The sequence below is a fragment of the Triturus cristatus genome, chromosome 2_1 (assembly GCF_964204655.1).
Source record: "Triturus cristatus chromosome 2_1, aTriCri1.1, whole genome shotgun sequence".
In the NCBI taxonomy this organism is placed as follows: domain Eukaryota; kingdom Metazoa; phylum Chordata; class Amphibia; order Caudata; family Salamandridae; genus Triturus; species Triturus cristatus.
This window is the reverse complement of record NC_140581.1, coordinates 960,223,899-960,241,307: the sequence shown is the minus strand read 5'-3', so window position 1 is coordinate 960,241,307 and position 17,409 is coordinate 960,223,899. Positions and strand designations below refer to the sequence as shown.

General features: G+C 43.1%; 1 protein-coding gene across 2 annotated transcripts in view; it reads right to left on the bottom strand.

Moving 5' to 3' along the window:
* LOC146866124 (uncharacterized) overlaps positions 1 to 17,409 on the bottom strand; it is a 141,954-nt gene that overhangs the window by 85,781 nt on the left and 38,764 nt on the right. The window contains exons 2-3 of one of the 2 annotated variants that reach the window (XM_085640800.1): positions 1,831 to 1,989; positions 31 to 90 (exon numbers count right to left, since the gene is read on the bottom strand). In XM_085640800.1, coding sequence (XP_085496926.1) covers positions 31 to 90; positions 1,831 to 1,989 — 219 coding nt within the window. Of the gene's footprint in view, positions 1 to 30; positions 91 to 1,830; positions 1,993 to 17,409 lie in introns of both variants that reach the window. The other variant, XM_085640799.1, reaches the window with a different exon arrangement.

Here is a 17,409-nt window from a genome sequence, read left to right as displayed (position 1 = left end):
GGAAAGTAGAAAATGAGGAGCATGGCATACCTTGACCCTTCCCTGTTGGATGCTCCTCTTTCTCCTCCATGGAGAACAGATCTTCAAGTCCTAGGAAAAGGAAGAAAACCCATTTTACTTGTTTACTGGTATCCTCCTTTACGTACTTAAGTAGTTTTTGAGAAATGAGGTGTCCATTAAGAAACAGGATAGGATGTGCAATACCCTTCAATAATATGTTCCACAGAAGACCACTTTTGATTTAAAAAAACTTTCATCTTAATGCAGTTCCCTGTGATTTCTGTGGGACAGCCAGCTATCATGGCATGAAGTATTAGTTAATTTGGAAGACATTCTGCTAACTAGCAACAACAGTGGTGCAAATACATTCAGGATTTTCTCTCTTTTCAAAATGCTTCCACCGACCCACGGGCTGCCTTTTTCCCCTGAATCTTGCCACGTGTTGTCATTCAGATACCTTGCATTATGTCTTGTTTTGTCCACCTGTCTTTCCAAACTAAAGCCAATGGCATTGTTTGCTTTCAGTTTGTGCCAGGTTAAGATATTCTATACTCTGAATCACACTGAGTGAGGGTTGAACATGAGACACAATTTCTTATCTTTCAGCAAGACTCAACAGAGCAATGATCTTAGGCTCAATTGCATCTGCAAATTGACTTGAGCCCTCTATGACTAGGCCAACCTCCAGCAGAACCTGATGAACTCTATCATACTTTTCATTGCTGCAGTTGTTGATTGTCAATGTGCTGGTGACCTAACTATTGAGGTTTCATCCCTCGACGTTGGGAGTCTTTATTTATGTATAACCATGAGGACAATACACAGAATGGGCAGCTGCTCTACCTTTTTCACAGACACAGTATTCATTAAATCGCTCATCACCATCATCGTTGTTGGCACAGTCCTCTAATGAGGCAGATGTTGCAGCTAGTGAGTGGGTCAATATACAATAATGCAGGAGACCTAACTGGAGTTTAGCGTTGTTCCACCTCTGTGCTGATAACTGTTAGCCTTCATTTCGAGAGCGTAATTTTCTTTCCATTACCTTGCTTCTGTGAGAGGCTGTTGACTGTGCAAAAATCCTTCACATGCCCTAGCCTACAAAATATTTTCCCAGAAAAAAACATAAAGTCTGGCAGGTAAACAGCTTCCATCACACAATATCCATTACATTTTAGGTAAGAATAAAAAAGTCCTAATTTGAACATTAATGACTGGTCAGGGTGTGGCAATTAGAGGGGGAGCAGGGCTCTTCACAAAATCTTACTCTATTTTAAAGGCAGTCAGTCAACAATTATGGGTACTTAGACCTTGGTCTTTAATCTAAGTAGACAAAAATCCGTGCCTTAGTCATAAAATATGCCAGAAGCAGTAATATACATTTTGTGGTTTTGGGCAAGAAAAATTTATGATGCAGATCACCAGCTCACCAAGGGACACAACATGGGGAGGTGCTTTCCACAGGCCATAAAACATGTATTTACACCAGTCTACCTAACTTATGAAACAAAGAGGTATGCTGATGTTTTTATGTTGGCTTGGTTAACTGGTAAAAGTAAAGACACAGGACCTGTTTAGACTTTAGTAGTAATAGGAAATCCTTTGATTTCTAGAGCAAGTGCCAATTGCTTGGATGTATTGATCAATGAGATGTCCTATTCATAGGGATTCTAAAAGTAGAGAAAATTTCACATGTGAACCTTTGGCTAGGTTTAGTACTCCTTCCAAACCTCCAGAACCCAGGCTGTTTTCTATTGCCATCCGACTTCAAATGCCTATTAACATTTCATTGAACCTAATGATATAAATCAAAAGATACATTCAACATACCTGATGTAGATTGGTTGGTTGGTTGTGGAATTGTTGGTACTGCTGTACTTATATTCTCATTGCTTGCAATCAGGGTGGATACCGTGGTGTTTTTAGTTGCCAGACTGGAATCTGACATTGATGCCTTTGTTGGCAAAACTTCTGTTGAGGAGGTGTTTTCTGCTAAAAAAATATTGCATTAAGATAACATTGATTTCAAAGTTTGCTCTTTATTTAAAATATCCACATTAAAATCTTATATGAATCTTGGTGCAGAGATATATGGCGTCAGAGTCCCCAATTCTGACAGCTGTTCAGGCATCAAAATCCAGCAATTAAGAGTTTTGTCCCTTGAAGAGGGTATAATCACATGAGCGTGGCAATACCAAGTCCAATTCGTTTTTTTTTCTTGATTCCAGTGACAAACCCACTTCCACTTTCTGACTATGGAGTTTGGGGACAGAGAGGTCTGTGGCTCAGAAAAGGATTAGGTCGTGGGCAGGCTAGGATCTGATGCTGACCAGAGTCCCTGGCCTTTTCACTTCGCATCTGCACCTGGCTACTTGTATTAACTCGGAGAGGTTTCTCCCTGGAGTTACTTCTCTTGATGAAATACCGCCACTGATAATAAGGGCCTAAAAGAGGATTATTCGATGCTTAGTGTCACAATATGGAAGTGGGGTCTAGGCGAATATACTTTATTCTGTGTTTGGTTACGTTGTACAGATATTTGCCACATTATTCTTGTGAAATACCATTTTCAAAATTGCTTATGTTTTCCATTTCCAAAATGGAAGGTGATCATCATGTTAATATATAGGCTTGTACTTCTTAGAACAATTTAGCAAAAACCCAGGTGGACTCTGAAGAGTTCCAGATGCTTTGTTCTGCATCCACTTGCAGGGTATGTTTTTAGACATTGGACTGAATATTCCCGATGGGAAAAATATAAGAATATTAGCTAACTTTGGACCCATGGAGACATTGAAATATACACTTAAATGGGATTTAAAGAAGTGTCATGCCCATCCCATATCATTCTTAAATGTATCAATGTCTTTCATCATAATGCTTGGATACTTGTTGCAAGGAAAGTTCGAGTGAGAGGTTAATACAATAACAGATATATCACAGCTTTGTAATCCAGTGTTTTATTTTCCAATGTTAAAACAGATGTTAAAGTCTGTATGCACCAAGGACCTTATTTTAGGTCATGACTTCCTAAATAAAAGATACATCTATCTTGTTCCCTCACAACCGCATTTTCAGTCTTGGCATTGCGACGCATTGTGTCACCAAGAGAAAAGTGTGATATTTAAATTACAATAGTGGAATAAGAGGTGAGAAAATACAATATGCTTCACATTTTGTTTCCCAAAATAGTGCTTTCATTGTGGTGTTTCATGTGTAGTAAACATCAGTGTATATCTGGGTCACTTTTGTAAAGGAACAATAACATTAACTGCTAGTGGTTATGTACTACCTGACTGGATTTCCAGACGCCAAAGCTAACATTCCTAATAGACTGCAGAAATAACAGAACAAAACAGGAAACACAATTGCTGTTAATAGTCATCCTAACCGGAATTACTGGTGTTTATATTTCTGTCAGGAAACGTGGTTTTCGGACTTTTTATTGGGTTTCCATCAGCGAAGGCCGAAGCCGCCTCCAATTAATTTTCTCTGCATTTAGAAGCGACCTGCTTTGCAACTTGGCAGATGTCCCAAAGTTTACAATGCTTCTTCCTGTTCGTTTAATATTTACTCAGACCTGAAAAGAGCAACACAACATGTGACCGTCTACAGCCTATTCTCAAAGGCGACCCGGCCTATATAGAGACAGATGGTTTGGTGAGAGTGCATCTCAGAGGCCTGTGAGTGTTGTCCAGTCCCTCGTGCACAGCCATGCATGCAATTAGCGCGGCCCTTCTGGGCTCTCAGACCCATTGGCCAGTAAACCACTTGTTAGTGGTGTCTTGTGTTTTTTTTTTCAGTCTGGACATGTGCAACACAGCGTGACATTTGCAAACTTATGAAGCTGAAAGGTCAGGTGGCTGAGTAAGTTATTCAGGCAGATCCTGACATATGTCTGCCCATTCCTACTGTCCTTTTAGAGACACGGATGCCTGCTAACACATTTCGCTGTAATCCAAACCACTTCTGGGCAATCTGTCTAGACATTGCGCACAGTATTATGCCAAGTACAGCGTGATGGCAAAAGGAACATTTCCTGAGAAGTTAATGGCTCTAAAATCTAGTAGAACTTTTGCAAAGTTAATAACGTGACATGACTGACTTTGCCTCAGCTCTACTGCTCTTTTTTTTTATATCTCTAGCCTTTAAGGTCCACATGTACGACCTTTCTTGTGTGCGCAAATGGGTTTTAGACCCGTTTGCGCAAGCAAAACACCTGTGACCCATGTACTAACTCTATTTTGTAAGTCGCTAATTAAATAGCGAATCGCAAAATAGGGTTAGCGACTCGCTATTGGGAAGGGGCGTTTCAAGGATATCCCTTCCTAATAGCGAGTCCAACACCTATGTAAGAATGTTTTGCAACCACAATTTCAGTCGCAAAACACTCGCAGTTTACCACCCTCTTCAAAAGGGTGGTAAACCATTCACAAACAGGAAGGGGTCCCCAGGGGACCCTTTCCCCTTTGAGAATGGTGCGCAAACATTTTTTCAGAGCAGTCAGTGGTCCCAGGGACCACTACCTGCCCTTAAAAAATGAAACAAAAACGTTTCCTTTTTATAAATGCATCCCGTTTTCCTTTAAGGAAAAGGGACTGCATTAAAAAAAAACTGCTTTATTTAAAAGCATGCAATTTGCGACCCCATTGGGAATCGCAAACAGTGTCTCAGATTGGCGCAATTTCCAATGGTCATACATCTGGCCCTAAAAGAATTGACTGATTTCCCATCTCAAACAATGCTATCAGTCAATGTTCCACTGAATCTATTAACAAAGTTATGATCATCAGGTGATTTTACTCACACTGGGGCCGATTTTCAAAAGCATTTATGATTACTGAAAGTATTACTACAGGAGTACTCTTTTACGTACTCCTACATGCCTTTGTGAGTCGGTCCTGAAATGCAAAAGTCTTTATAAGTAAAATTACAAAGATGACATACTTCATTTCTATATATACTAATTTTAAATGAATATTTTCTGAATATTCCCATTTTATACATTTGTGAATAGGTCCCTATATGATTTTTCTGCTAGGAAGAATGCTACAACCATGGAAACACATCCACACACACACACACATACGCACACATACATATATATATATATATTCACACAAAAAACAAAGGTTTAAGGAGCATTATAGTTAGATTCAAAATGTACACACACAAAACCATAACAATTCAGCAGTTTGAGTAATCTTAAGTAACTATAACTCATGCCCTAAGGTAATTATAACTTGTGCCCCCACCATGCACAGTTTTCTCATCAATAATGCAACTGCAAATGTTGCAGTGATATTATCAATGATGTCATAGAAGATGTCATGACGGATGTACATCACTTTATGGCACAAGTTATGGTTACTTGCGATAACTCTAAATATAACTGGTGATTTATATGGTTGTGTGTGTGAGTAAATGGTGAACCTAACTATAGTACCCCTGTAACCTTTGCTTGATTTAGTTAATTTCTGAATTTTTTAAAATTCGATTTCTTAACTTTAACGTCTCTGTAACCTTTGGCTTTTCCAGTGAATTTCTACGTTTTTTTTAACACAGTGGGGGGTTGCCCACAGGGCCTGGCTGCCAACCTCCCACATGGAGCCAACATCATGCTGCTCACGCCTTTCGACTGTGCATGATGGGGGTTGGTCACATGACCTGGCTGAGGCCAGGCCCTGCAGCCAATTGTATGATAGAGGCATGCATGGCTAAACCAAGTGTGCCTCTACCGCACAACCTGAACCACAACTACGTCTTACCCTCGCATTCCTTTACCACGTATGCCTTTACCACACAATTTCATGGTAAAGGCATGAATGGTAAAGGGGTATGCATGGCTAAGGTTGCCACTACTCCGACCACCGGCCTACGCTACATACCCCCTACCTGCCCTCCCTTCCTGAGATCCAAAACCTTCCCCTGAACCCCTCCCATCCCGACACTCTCCCTAAAAGATCCCCAAGCCCTTCTACTGCCCTTAGGCCTAAAACCCTAACCCCTAATTTAAAAAACTACTCAACCCTCCCCCTTAGCCCTAAAACCTACCCCGCCCGCACCTAAGCCCTAAAAACTACCCATTCCCCTCCCCCTGCCCTGATGCCTAAAACCCCTCCCCTTTGCATGCACTACCTCAACACCTGCGCTGTCCCTAAAACAGCCCTGACCTCCCAGCTGCTCTTAGGCCTAACACCCTAACCCCTAATTATAAAAGTCCTGGGGCAGGCAATCCAGGGCATAGCTGGAGCTCAACCTGGGGGATAGGACCACTAGGCCCCTTAATGGCTCAGTGAGGGGGCCGGGCGGCCCCCTCCCTGTTTTCTGTGCAGAGCCAGGCCCCCATCCCTTTGAATATATCGGCCATGCCTCAGAGGGTGGTGGTCCCCGGTGTCAAAAGCAGCCCTTGTTTTTTTAAAGATTTCTGCTCGGATCTGCGGATCCTCCTTGAATTTGCTGTAAAACAATTTTTTAAAAAAGTTTTTGGGCCACGGAGGGGTCCCCTCAGGACTGACCCCTTTTGTTTTTTTTGTTTTGTTTCTTGGGACTTGGCTGAGCCCAAGTCCCTAGATGGTGGCCACCACTTCCTGGCTGAAGTGGTTGTAGATAATCAGAGATCTCAAAATGAGATCTGGGATCTGCAGACCCTCCGCGTCCCTAGATATCCCTACATCTTTTTTCTTTAATAACTTTAAAACTACTGAATGGATTTAGACCAAATTACAAATAGGGATCTTTCTAGACCAAGAGGTAGCATTTGGTGTAATTCCATTCAGCGGTTCGGGCTGTAGTCCGATGCAAAATCCCAATGGGCAACTGCATGTGGAAAATAAGTTTTGGGACCTCTCTTTTTCTCAAACCCCCGCTTGACGAATCACCCTGAAACTTTCCAGATAGCAGCTGAAGTTAGTTGTACACTAGTTTTGAAAATTTCTCAAAGATTCATCAAAAGACACTAAAATTATTAGCAAAACAAAAAACGCTTTGTCTGTGGAAACAAGGGCCTAACTATAACTATACTATAACTACCTACTGGCGAGCGCAAGTAGGTTATATATATAACAGATATATAAATATTTATATATATATATATATATATGTATATATATATATATATTCACTAAAAAACATAGGTTTCAGGGACGTTATAGTTACATATTATCATTTTAAAAACCTTTGAAATTCACTGAAAACAACATAGGTTTCAGGGACGTTATAGTTCCAACTTAGCATTTCAAATTCAAATTCAAAATAACTTTATTCGGTTCAAAGAAATGGACCATAAAGGTAATTTACAAACAAATATCTTTCAATTTCATGTCCAATTTATACCATAATATTGCTCATACCGCGGCAACATAAAATCTATGATATTAAAAGACAGATTTAAAAGCAATTTGTTTTAAAACCAATAAAAACAATTTACATTTACAATCCATACCATTTCCTTATAGCAAGTGCGGATCTAATGAAGTTTAATACAGCAGTGCAAATCGCCACAGTAGACAGAGAGCGTAGGATATAAAAACCCTCCTGATAGTTAATAGGGCACATTTCTCTTAAAATTGGGACGAGAAATCTTGCCCTTGGCTCTTTGTAGAGTGTGCAAAATAGCATGAAGTGGAAGGTGCTTTGACGGGCCCGATTATTACAAGGGCAGCGAATGAGATTCTCACACCAGCCAGCCGGTTTGGGGAAGGCCACAAGAAAGTGCAACGTGACAAGTCGAAACCTAGTCAAAAGAAATCAATACTGTATGTTCTTAGTGAAAAACAGATAAAATTGTTGGTGTAAAGGGTACTGACCAAGCAAACCCGGTTGCTGATGATATTTAGTTGACTCTGCAAAATATGCATCTTTTATAATCAATTTTGAGTTTGCATGAATACTGGCAGGGTTGTTGTAATAATACCCTAGCCCTATTTCTTTAAATTTAAATTTAACAAGTAGGAGCCATGGACTGGCCAATGCATTATTCATAGCATTGCAGTCCCTGATAATATCCCTTGAGAACTGTAGATCCTCTGACAACCAAATCTTGACCCAGAGGACCAGTGGAGCAATGTTAATTCGGTCCTCAATAAAACCCAACCCTACTTCAGAGTGGCAAATGGCCGTGGGGGCACTTTTTGGGGTCATCAGCGATCTTTTTATGAACTTGTTTTGAAGCTGGGTGCTTTTTTGATGGCCCCACACACCTGCCCCGTAGGTTGCGACAGACAAGCATTTTGCCTTCTATAGGGTAACTAGTTCTGCAACCGGCTTATGACCCAACGTTCAGGCGAGACGAAATAAGCCTTCAGCTGCCCGGCTAGTGTGCTGTACCCTCGTCGTGATGAGGTGATCCCAATTCAATTTATTGTTAAAAGCATTCCCCAAATATGTCAAATTGGCCACTTTGTCATTGGCCTTGCCCTTGACTATGAATTTTTTAGTTTTGGTTTGACACGGGCCACACACCAATACATAGGATTTGGTAGAATTTACTTTTAGGTCAAGTGTTGTCATGTAATCATTAAAAACATTAAAAGATTTCTGCAGGCTGTTGGCTGTTAAAGCCATTAGGACCGTATTATCGGCATACAATAGCAAAGGAACAGGCTTGCCTCCAATGTTGGGAAAATCAAGGGCCTGCTCTACCAGAGATGACTCTAACCCATTTGTATATAAAAGAAAAAGAAAAGGGGCCAGTATACATCCTTGGCGAACTCCTTCAATAGAAGCGATAGCCTTAGTCCTCTCTCCCCCAGGGCCAAATCGTATGGTGACCATAGTGGACGCGTGTAGTCTACGTAAAAGGGTAATAAGTGGCTCTTCAAAGCCCATTTCCCCCATCTGGACCCACAATTTCTCCCTATTGACCATATCAAAAGCGCTGGACAAGTCCATGAAGGCAAGGTGGAGTTACCCCCTCCTTGCCTTTGTGTACTTGCCCATGATCAATGCCAAATTTAAGCACTGTTCATTCGCCCCCCTGCCCCTCCGAAACCCATATTGTGTTTGGGACATAAGCCCAGTGGAATCCGCCCAAGCCTCAAGACGTGCCAAAATAACCCTCCCCAAAACCTTAACAGTAGCGTCTATTAGAGAATTAGGCCTATAGCAGGCCGTGTCATCCTTGTTTACATTTTTAAACACCAGCACCACTATGGCCTCTTTCCAAGATGATGGGAATGGGTCCAATTATTGCTGCTCTGAAAACATTTGTCAGGAAGGATGCCCAGAGGGGAGGTTAAACAAATCAAGTGGAACCCCATCTGGACCTGGGGCTTTCAAGCGTATCCCCTTCTCCAGAGCTTCCTCTACCTCAGCTACTGTCAGGGAAGAAGTCAGTTGATGTGCGGAACTTAAGTCAAATGGGATATCTAGACTTACCTCCTGGTGGGTAATTCCCTTTGGGTTAAACATTTTTGAAAAGTGAGGTACCCATACATCCCCAGCTATCACTGAATCCATACCCCTTACATCTCTCGAGAACAATCGGCGGTTTATTACCTCCTAGAAGCTCTTAGAATCTTTCAGCTCACTCATTTGAGATGTCATTAGTGATGTCATCAGTGATGTCACTGACCATGTCATGAGTGATGTAATATGTGACATCATCAGCAGTGCATTGCGGGGGCGCGAGTTATAGTTAGCTCTACTAACTGTAACGTCCGAATTTCTATGGTTTTGTTCGAGTGAAATGTGCAACTAACTATAACGTCCCTGAAACCTATTGTTTTTTGAGTGAATTTCAAAGGTTTTCTAAATGCTAATTTGTAACTATAACGTCCCTGAAACCTGTGATTTTTTCAGTGAATTTCAAAGATTTTTAAAATGATAATTTTTTAACTATAACGTCCCTGAAACCTATGTTTTTTTTTTGTGAATTTCAAAGGTGTTTTAAATGCTAATTTCCAATTATAATGTTCATTAAACCTATGATTTTATCAGTGATTTTAAATTATCATTCCATTTTCAACCTGGTGAAAACAGGCGATATCGCCAGTTTTCCAGCAATAGCTTCCGCAATTTTTTTGGCACAAATGAAAGCAACAACTAACGCAAATAATATGCAGAGTAGGCGTTCCTGTACAACAATAACACAAAAACACCACTTCCTGATGTTTTAAATGAGCAGCCAAATCTGCGGTGCGATCCAAAAACAGGCAACATACTGCGTTAGCAGTTGGAATGTACCATCTGCCTTTTACTGGTGTAAAGTAGGACGACTACCTACAGTGTGAAAGGGAGCGCAGCCCAGAATCATATCTGTACAGACGAACACATGTCATAGAGCTACTGATCATGCACTTCCGACACCCAAGAAGGCCACAAAACCCATTGCCACCACCCTCAGGACCTCCGCCTCGGACCCCCCCTACTACCGCTGAGGCAGCACACAACAGGATAGTGGACCTTCCAAAAACGGCATGGCCCCTCAGCCACACAATAGCTGAATGTTGCAAGATGTGGCAACCAAACATGTGTGAAGGACGCAAGTCACCCACCATTAATAATGCCCACAATACCAAGTGTAGCGGTGATGTGCTGGACAGACCTCAATATGCAGAGCACAAACCTTTAAATATGTACATATACTGCTGGTGCTTGTAGTGTTGTGGACAGTGGTCGCAACCATGTTACCTCAGGCAGTGGGGAAGATCTCGGTCATGTACCTGTATCATGCTCCCCTGTAAGCGGAAGCGCAGTGGGCTGGTCCAACATACACCAACCCAGCATAGAAGTGTGAATAAATAGGCCGGGACTCAGGGTGTGGTTCACTTGTGTGAAAGCCAACGCGTCTGCCAGAGCAGCGGCCCTCATCCCACCACGTAGCTGCCGCCATATCCGCCGGCCTCCTCGACGCAGGCCCCCTGCGAACACAGCAGCACAGCACCGCAGAATTATGTCTGTACAGACTACTGCCTTCGAACTACACTGCGGACAGCAGGGCTCACAATTCAGATGGTGTGGTGATTGCAGATGACGCAGTCCAGTAGGCAAGAGACATTCCTCCCAGTGTGGCCCGCCCACACTACACATCATCGCTGGCTGTGTACACGCTGAGCGCCAGAGGTACCACTAACTCAGTGCACCACAACTCAACGCCACGTGGCCTTATTAAGGCAGAATTCATTAGACAAAAGACATTCCTCCCAGTGTGGCCCACCCACACCACGCATCATCGCTGGCTGTGCACACGCTGAGCGCCACAGCTATCACTAACTCTACACAGCTTAAGTCAACGCCACATGGCTGTGTGCCCTTCCTGACCACTGCCTCCAGTCTACACTGCGTTCAGCAGGGCTCACAATTCAAGATTAGTACAGATGCAAATTAAGAAAGAGACTATAATTGGTTAAGAAAACCAAATGCTCCCAATCTGTGCCGCTAAAGTCAACGCCACGTGACTGTGGGCCTTTACAGACCGCTGCCTCCGGCCTACACTGTGGTCAGCAGGGCTCACAATTCAAATTCAGTCTTGATTCTTTAATTTCAGAGTCCAGTAGGCAACTAACTATAACATCCCTGAAACCTACACATTTCGACAATGTATTCCATACATATTTCATCTTTTATTACCTACACTGTGGTCAGCAGAGCTCAATTTACATTGAGACATGATTTATTAATTACAGACAGAATTGTACTCTATGTCCTCGGATTTTGTCAAGAGGAAGTGACAAAAAGCATTCCTCAATGTCTTTGCTGACTACTGCCTTCCATCTACATTGCGGACTGCAGGGCTCACAATTCACATCGAGTCGCAAAATGCAGATGACTCAGTCCAGTAGGAAAGAGACATTGCTCCCAGTGCGGCCCACCCGGACCACGCATCATCGCTGGTTGCACACACGCTGAATGCTTCTAATGCCCCTATCTCAGTGCAGCACAACTCATGGACCCTTTCTGATACAATATTTTGTGTATAATTTCACACCTGGTGCCCCTACCTCAGTGTACCACAAGTGATGGACCCTTTACAATAGAATCTTTTGTGTATTATTTCACATCTGGTGCCCCTACCGTAGTGCATCACAAATCATGGACCCTTTATGATTGAGTCTCTGTGTCTGATCCAATGATTACTGTTCTACTTGTTGCTAGCACAAACCATTCCCAGAGGGCTGGCTTACACTAACCCCACATGCATCCAGCACAGACGTCACTGGACATGTGACCCTGGTAATAAAAAGGAGTTGTGCGCACGTGCCCGTACCCAGTTCCACTATCTATCCGTGTCCGTGTGTTTATTATGTATGCAACATGCTGCCCCTGGGCCCTACTATATTACATTGTGCTCTGGACAGCGTATGCAACCAACTTGCCTTTGACAGTGGGAGAAAACTTTGGTTATGTAACTTTGTCATGGTCATTGTACAAGTACGTACGTAAATACTGGATAATTACAGTACTGCAAGGAGAGTGTATAGTGAATTTATAAGTGCGTGGGTATTGGCGGAGTGATTGTATAAGTACATATGTTGGCGCAGCCTAACTCCGACACCGAACTTATCTCTAATTGGCTGCCCTCCAGGTCCCAAAAACTGAATTTTGGACTTTGCATGGCCCAGTATTGCTACAGCTGCAATACTCTACTGAATGTGCAATAAACATTCACATCCACACAGATGTGTCATATCCACCATCTTTCTTGTGTGGAACTATGGATGAATGTATGGTCGGTGATTCCCCGTACCTTCCATGTTAGCCATGTTGTGGGACTTGGCTCACAGAGTGACACATTGACGCTTGCGACCCGGATGACGGCAGCACTACAACAAGAACACCCGCATGCTAGTGTTGCCACATTTGGTAAGCATTCTCTAGCCCAAAGACAACCAAAAAGTAGCCCAAAGTACCCAATATTGCTACTTTAAGGAAGGAGGGGCAGGGACATCGTCAAGCAGGCGGTGAATGCATTGGAATTAATGTTGCAGCACGCTGCTAAGTAAATATTTTTCTAATAAAGCACTTTAACATACTAGTTTGCTGGGGCGCTGTATATGTATTTATAATCTGGCAACTAGCACAAACCAAAATTTTACAGCACAACTGGGAAAAATATAGCCCAATTTTGCGTGATCTAGCCCAATCTGGCAACAGTGCCACATCAGTTGATTCCTCATACAGCTCATGATAGAGCCATGCCCATAGCTCAGGAGTCATTCTTCACAGCCTCACGCAGGACTGGCATATGCCAGGCCAGCCCACTCTGCTTACGCTTACAGGGAAGGACAGCAACGCTACATGGCCCAGATTTTCATTGTAAAGGTCTGCTGGTCACAGGTCTAGATGTCAGTATGACACAGCCACTCCCTCATGGCTGGTATACACCCACACCACACCCATCCAGCACAGGCATCACAGGATATGTGACCCTGCCAATAAAAAAGACCAGGCACACATGCACTACGCCATTTTAGAGTTGCTCCCACTGCATGCACAGTGATGGCCCGTCCCGGTGGTCCGGACACCTCATGTAGGCCTGAGCCACCGAACAGGGAGGCCTACTGCCACGTGCGTGGCCTCACTGGTCACTGAGTTAGTGGCACCGCAAGGGCTGAGCGAGTGTGCAACCTGCGATGATGATAAGTGCACTAGTATGTCCTCTGCCATGCAAAATCAAGACGCAGCACCAAATGTGAGACCTGTTAGCCTGCGGGCGGGACTTCATGATGCGGAGGGTGCCCTCTCTGTGAAAAGGTGAGCAGTGGGGCCTGGGTGCGCAGCGGTGGGCAGTCACCTCCGGGCAGTGGGAGTCCATGGGGTGCAGCAGCCTGGGTGCGCAGCGGCTGTCATACACCTCTGGGCAGTGGGAATGGATGAGGTGCAGCAGCCTGGGTGTTCAGCAGCGAGTAGACACCTCTGGGCAGTGGAAGTGGATGGGGTACACTAGCCTGGATACACAAAGGCGGGACAGCGATTTAGGCATGCACAGTTGTATGTACTCATCCATTACTGATTCCATACTATGTTTCAGATGACTAAGCTTGAGGGCTGCCCTATATCCCGGCACGTGATTGGAGACACACCGGTGGCAGAAAGGTGAGCTGTGAGGATTTTTTGCACAGTTTCAACACTCACTCTCCATCTCTTCCTTTCTGTCACTCACACTCTTTCTCTCTCTCTCACTCTCTATCTCGTCCTTTCTCTCTCTCACTCTCTATCTCTCTTTCTCTGTCTCTTCCTCTCACTCTCATTCTTTATTTCTCTCTCTTCCTCTCTCTCACTCTTTCTCTCTCTCTCTTCCTCTCTCTCACACAGTTTCTCTCTTTCTCTCTTCCTTGTGTCTCACTCTTTCTCTCTTTCTATCTCTCACTCTTTTTCTCTTTCTCTGTCTTCCTCTATCTGTCACTCTTTCTTTCTTTCTCTCACTCTTCCTCTCTCTCACTTTTTCTCTCTTTCTCTCTCTCTCTCCTTTGCTGGACGCATGACACACCATCTTATCTTTCTTTTTGTCTTGCAGGCTGTGATTCACAAATGGTCCAGCGATGACACGACATGGCTGTACATAGTTCTATTTGTTGTTGTTTTGATTTAATGTTTAATGTTTGTATATGTAAATCCATACATTACTAAGAGTCTTATTTGTTCAACCTCACAAGCATCTTCATATTTAAAATTTTAGAACATCACCCAATTTGTGGGGGGTGAGGGAGGATGGCGGACAAGGGGCTGCTGGGGGGGGTGTCGGAGCAGTGTTGGGTGTCTGACCTGCATGATCGTTGGCTCCATTACATCTGTTGCCAGAGACTTGCGAGCCGGCGGGTTGGCTCATAGATGAAGAGCTGCGAGCTGACTGGTTGGCTCGTAGAGGGAGAGCCTACGGCCCGTCGGTTCGCAGAGGGAGAGCTGCAGGCTGGCTCGCAGAGGAACAGCTGTGGGCCGACTGGTATAGGGAAAGGTGCGGGCCGTCAGCTTGCAAAGGGATAGCTGCGGAACAGTGATGTGGGGAGAGGGAGCGTGAAGAGCGTATCTCGCAGAGAGAGACCTGCAGTATATTTCCAGTCTTGGCTTCACAGATACAACTGCGGACCTGAGAACTCTCACCTGAAGAGCTGTGAGCTGACAAGTGGTTCGCAGAGGGAGACTTGCAGGCCCAAGAATGTTGTTAGAGGTATGCTGTTGATGGTGGAAAAGGGTGCGTTACCTGCTGATTTAGGGAGACGCAGCGTGAAAGCGGTATCTCGCACAAACAGAGCTCTGGTATATTAAATTGCAACCCGGGACCTTTCTTTTATATTTTCCCTCGATGCGAGGCACAAGATGGCTGCTAACACTTCCTGGTTTGAAGTATTAGCAGCCAATAAGAGGCAAGCTTGTGCTTGGGAGTTAGGCACCGTTCAGATATATATATCTTTTTTTCCTTTAATATCTCAAAAACTACTGAACCGATTTACACCATTTCAACAAAAGCGTGCTTTCTTGACAAATACCTTTCTCCCTGCCAAATGTGGCGTAATTCCGTTCAGCAGTAGCCTTGCCTAAAGTTTCCTATGGAAAATGCATTGAGAAAACACTTTTTCGGACTCCCTTTTTTCTCAGCCCCCCCCTTGACCTATCACGCCGTAATATGTCTTCGCAGATGGATGGCTCCGGTCGTGGGTGCAAATATCTCACAATAAATTTGCTTTCAATCAACAACCAACCTTGTATGTCCTCAATACACCCCTAAACTTTCAAGAGATGAGCTGATCAAAAAAGAAAACTTTCTGAAAAATTTTGTAAAGATTCGTCAAACGACACCAAAGTTATAAGCACATGGAGGGCTCCTGGAAGGGGGCCGCGCAACCCCCCTCCCAACATGAGTGAAGTCCTGGGACTGCGGGGACCCCAGCAGGCCCCCGCAGCCCCAGCGAGCGCCCGCGAGGATTCGCCAATCGGCGCCAAAGTTATTCCAAATAGAATGTTGCGGTTTTCCTATGGAAACACGGTCCTAACAATAACTATCTACTGGCGATAATATAGATAATATATATATATATATATATATATATATATATATATATATATATATATATATATATATATATATATATATATATAAAAACTGACGCAGGGTTTTAGGTTGTGCGGTATGCGATGGCGATCACAGTTTGTACGTAAACGTTTAGGGCTGAAGAGTGGCACGGTGCAAGTAGGACGAGGGGAAAACAAACCCTAAACCCCTCCAGTAGACAAGAGTCTAACAATGAGAGCAAATCAGGATGCCTATGCACACGTTGTGAATAAAGCTGTATCAATACAGAGAGTAAGCATTAGAGCAGCAGTCTAGACATAAATTACAAAGTCCACCAAGTTTCGTTTTTCTTGATTTAATATGATTCCGTTGCCCAGCCAACACGTGTTTCGTCCGGGTGTGAAACCCACGACTTCTTCAGGGCTAAAAAAACACATAAGGGATACATTGTAGACGTAGGACAGTTACAAAATGATTCATGTAACACATAGCAAGAAAGACTTAAGACACCGTGAGCGAAACATCAGCACCCAAAATAGGAAAAATTGTGAAAATATACAGTAAAACACATTAAAGCCAAAATATTGTGACTTACGAGACCAATCATATAGTTCATAATTACATCAGTAAAGTGCTGCACAAGGTCAATATAAATGCTTTACGTTTTTTGGTATTGAACACACTCCACCACCAATAGAGAATTAGCACTACGACGTTTTGAGGCTACTTGGATAATGCGTCTTTATGCAGTGGAGCGGGGTCTTAATACAGACCATGAGCTGCAATTCTTCTTGGGTAGCTAATTTTTTCCGTTTATCTGAACGTCCCTTTGTTACATGAGGTTTCTCTGTCTATTAAGCCATATTCAGTTTTTCTACTTTCTTCTTAAGTAGTTTTAATTTCATGTATTAATGCCATTTGCTAATGTATAACATCCATGTAACATGCACAATGAATATGGTAGTAATTGTTTCTTATATACGCTAGATTACTCGAGACATCTGTATTTCTCTCAAACTAGTGAATGTTGCCCTACTTGCACTGTTGAGTAATCTTTATTCTCACATTTAACATACCTGTATATGTATTCTTTGTGAATTGTTAATATATCTATAGAGGCACGTACTTTCAATAATTCCTTTTTTTGCCTGTTTATCTATCCAGCCCCTCTGTTAGGCGTCCGTTGTAATTCTCTTGCATTGGTGTCCTGAAGTCTAATATGCCTCTTTAAGTTCCTTTAAGCCTGACACTTTACCTCCTTTGCTCTTGTCCTTGCTCTTTGGTCTATACTCCTTCTCTTTTACTATTTCTCCTCGTGGCATACATACTTACATGCCTTTTCTCTTTCCTTCCCTGCTGGTACTCACCACCGGTTTTACAATCCGTTCATATATTGTGGGGGACGCTGTTGTTTTAACTATTGACAACACTTTAACAATTGTTGTCCTTTGTGTTAA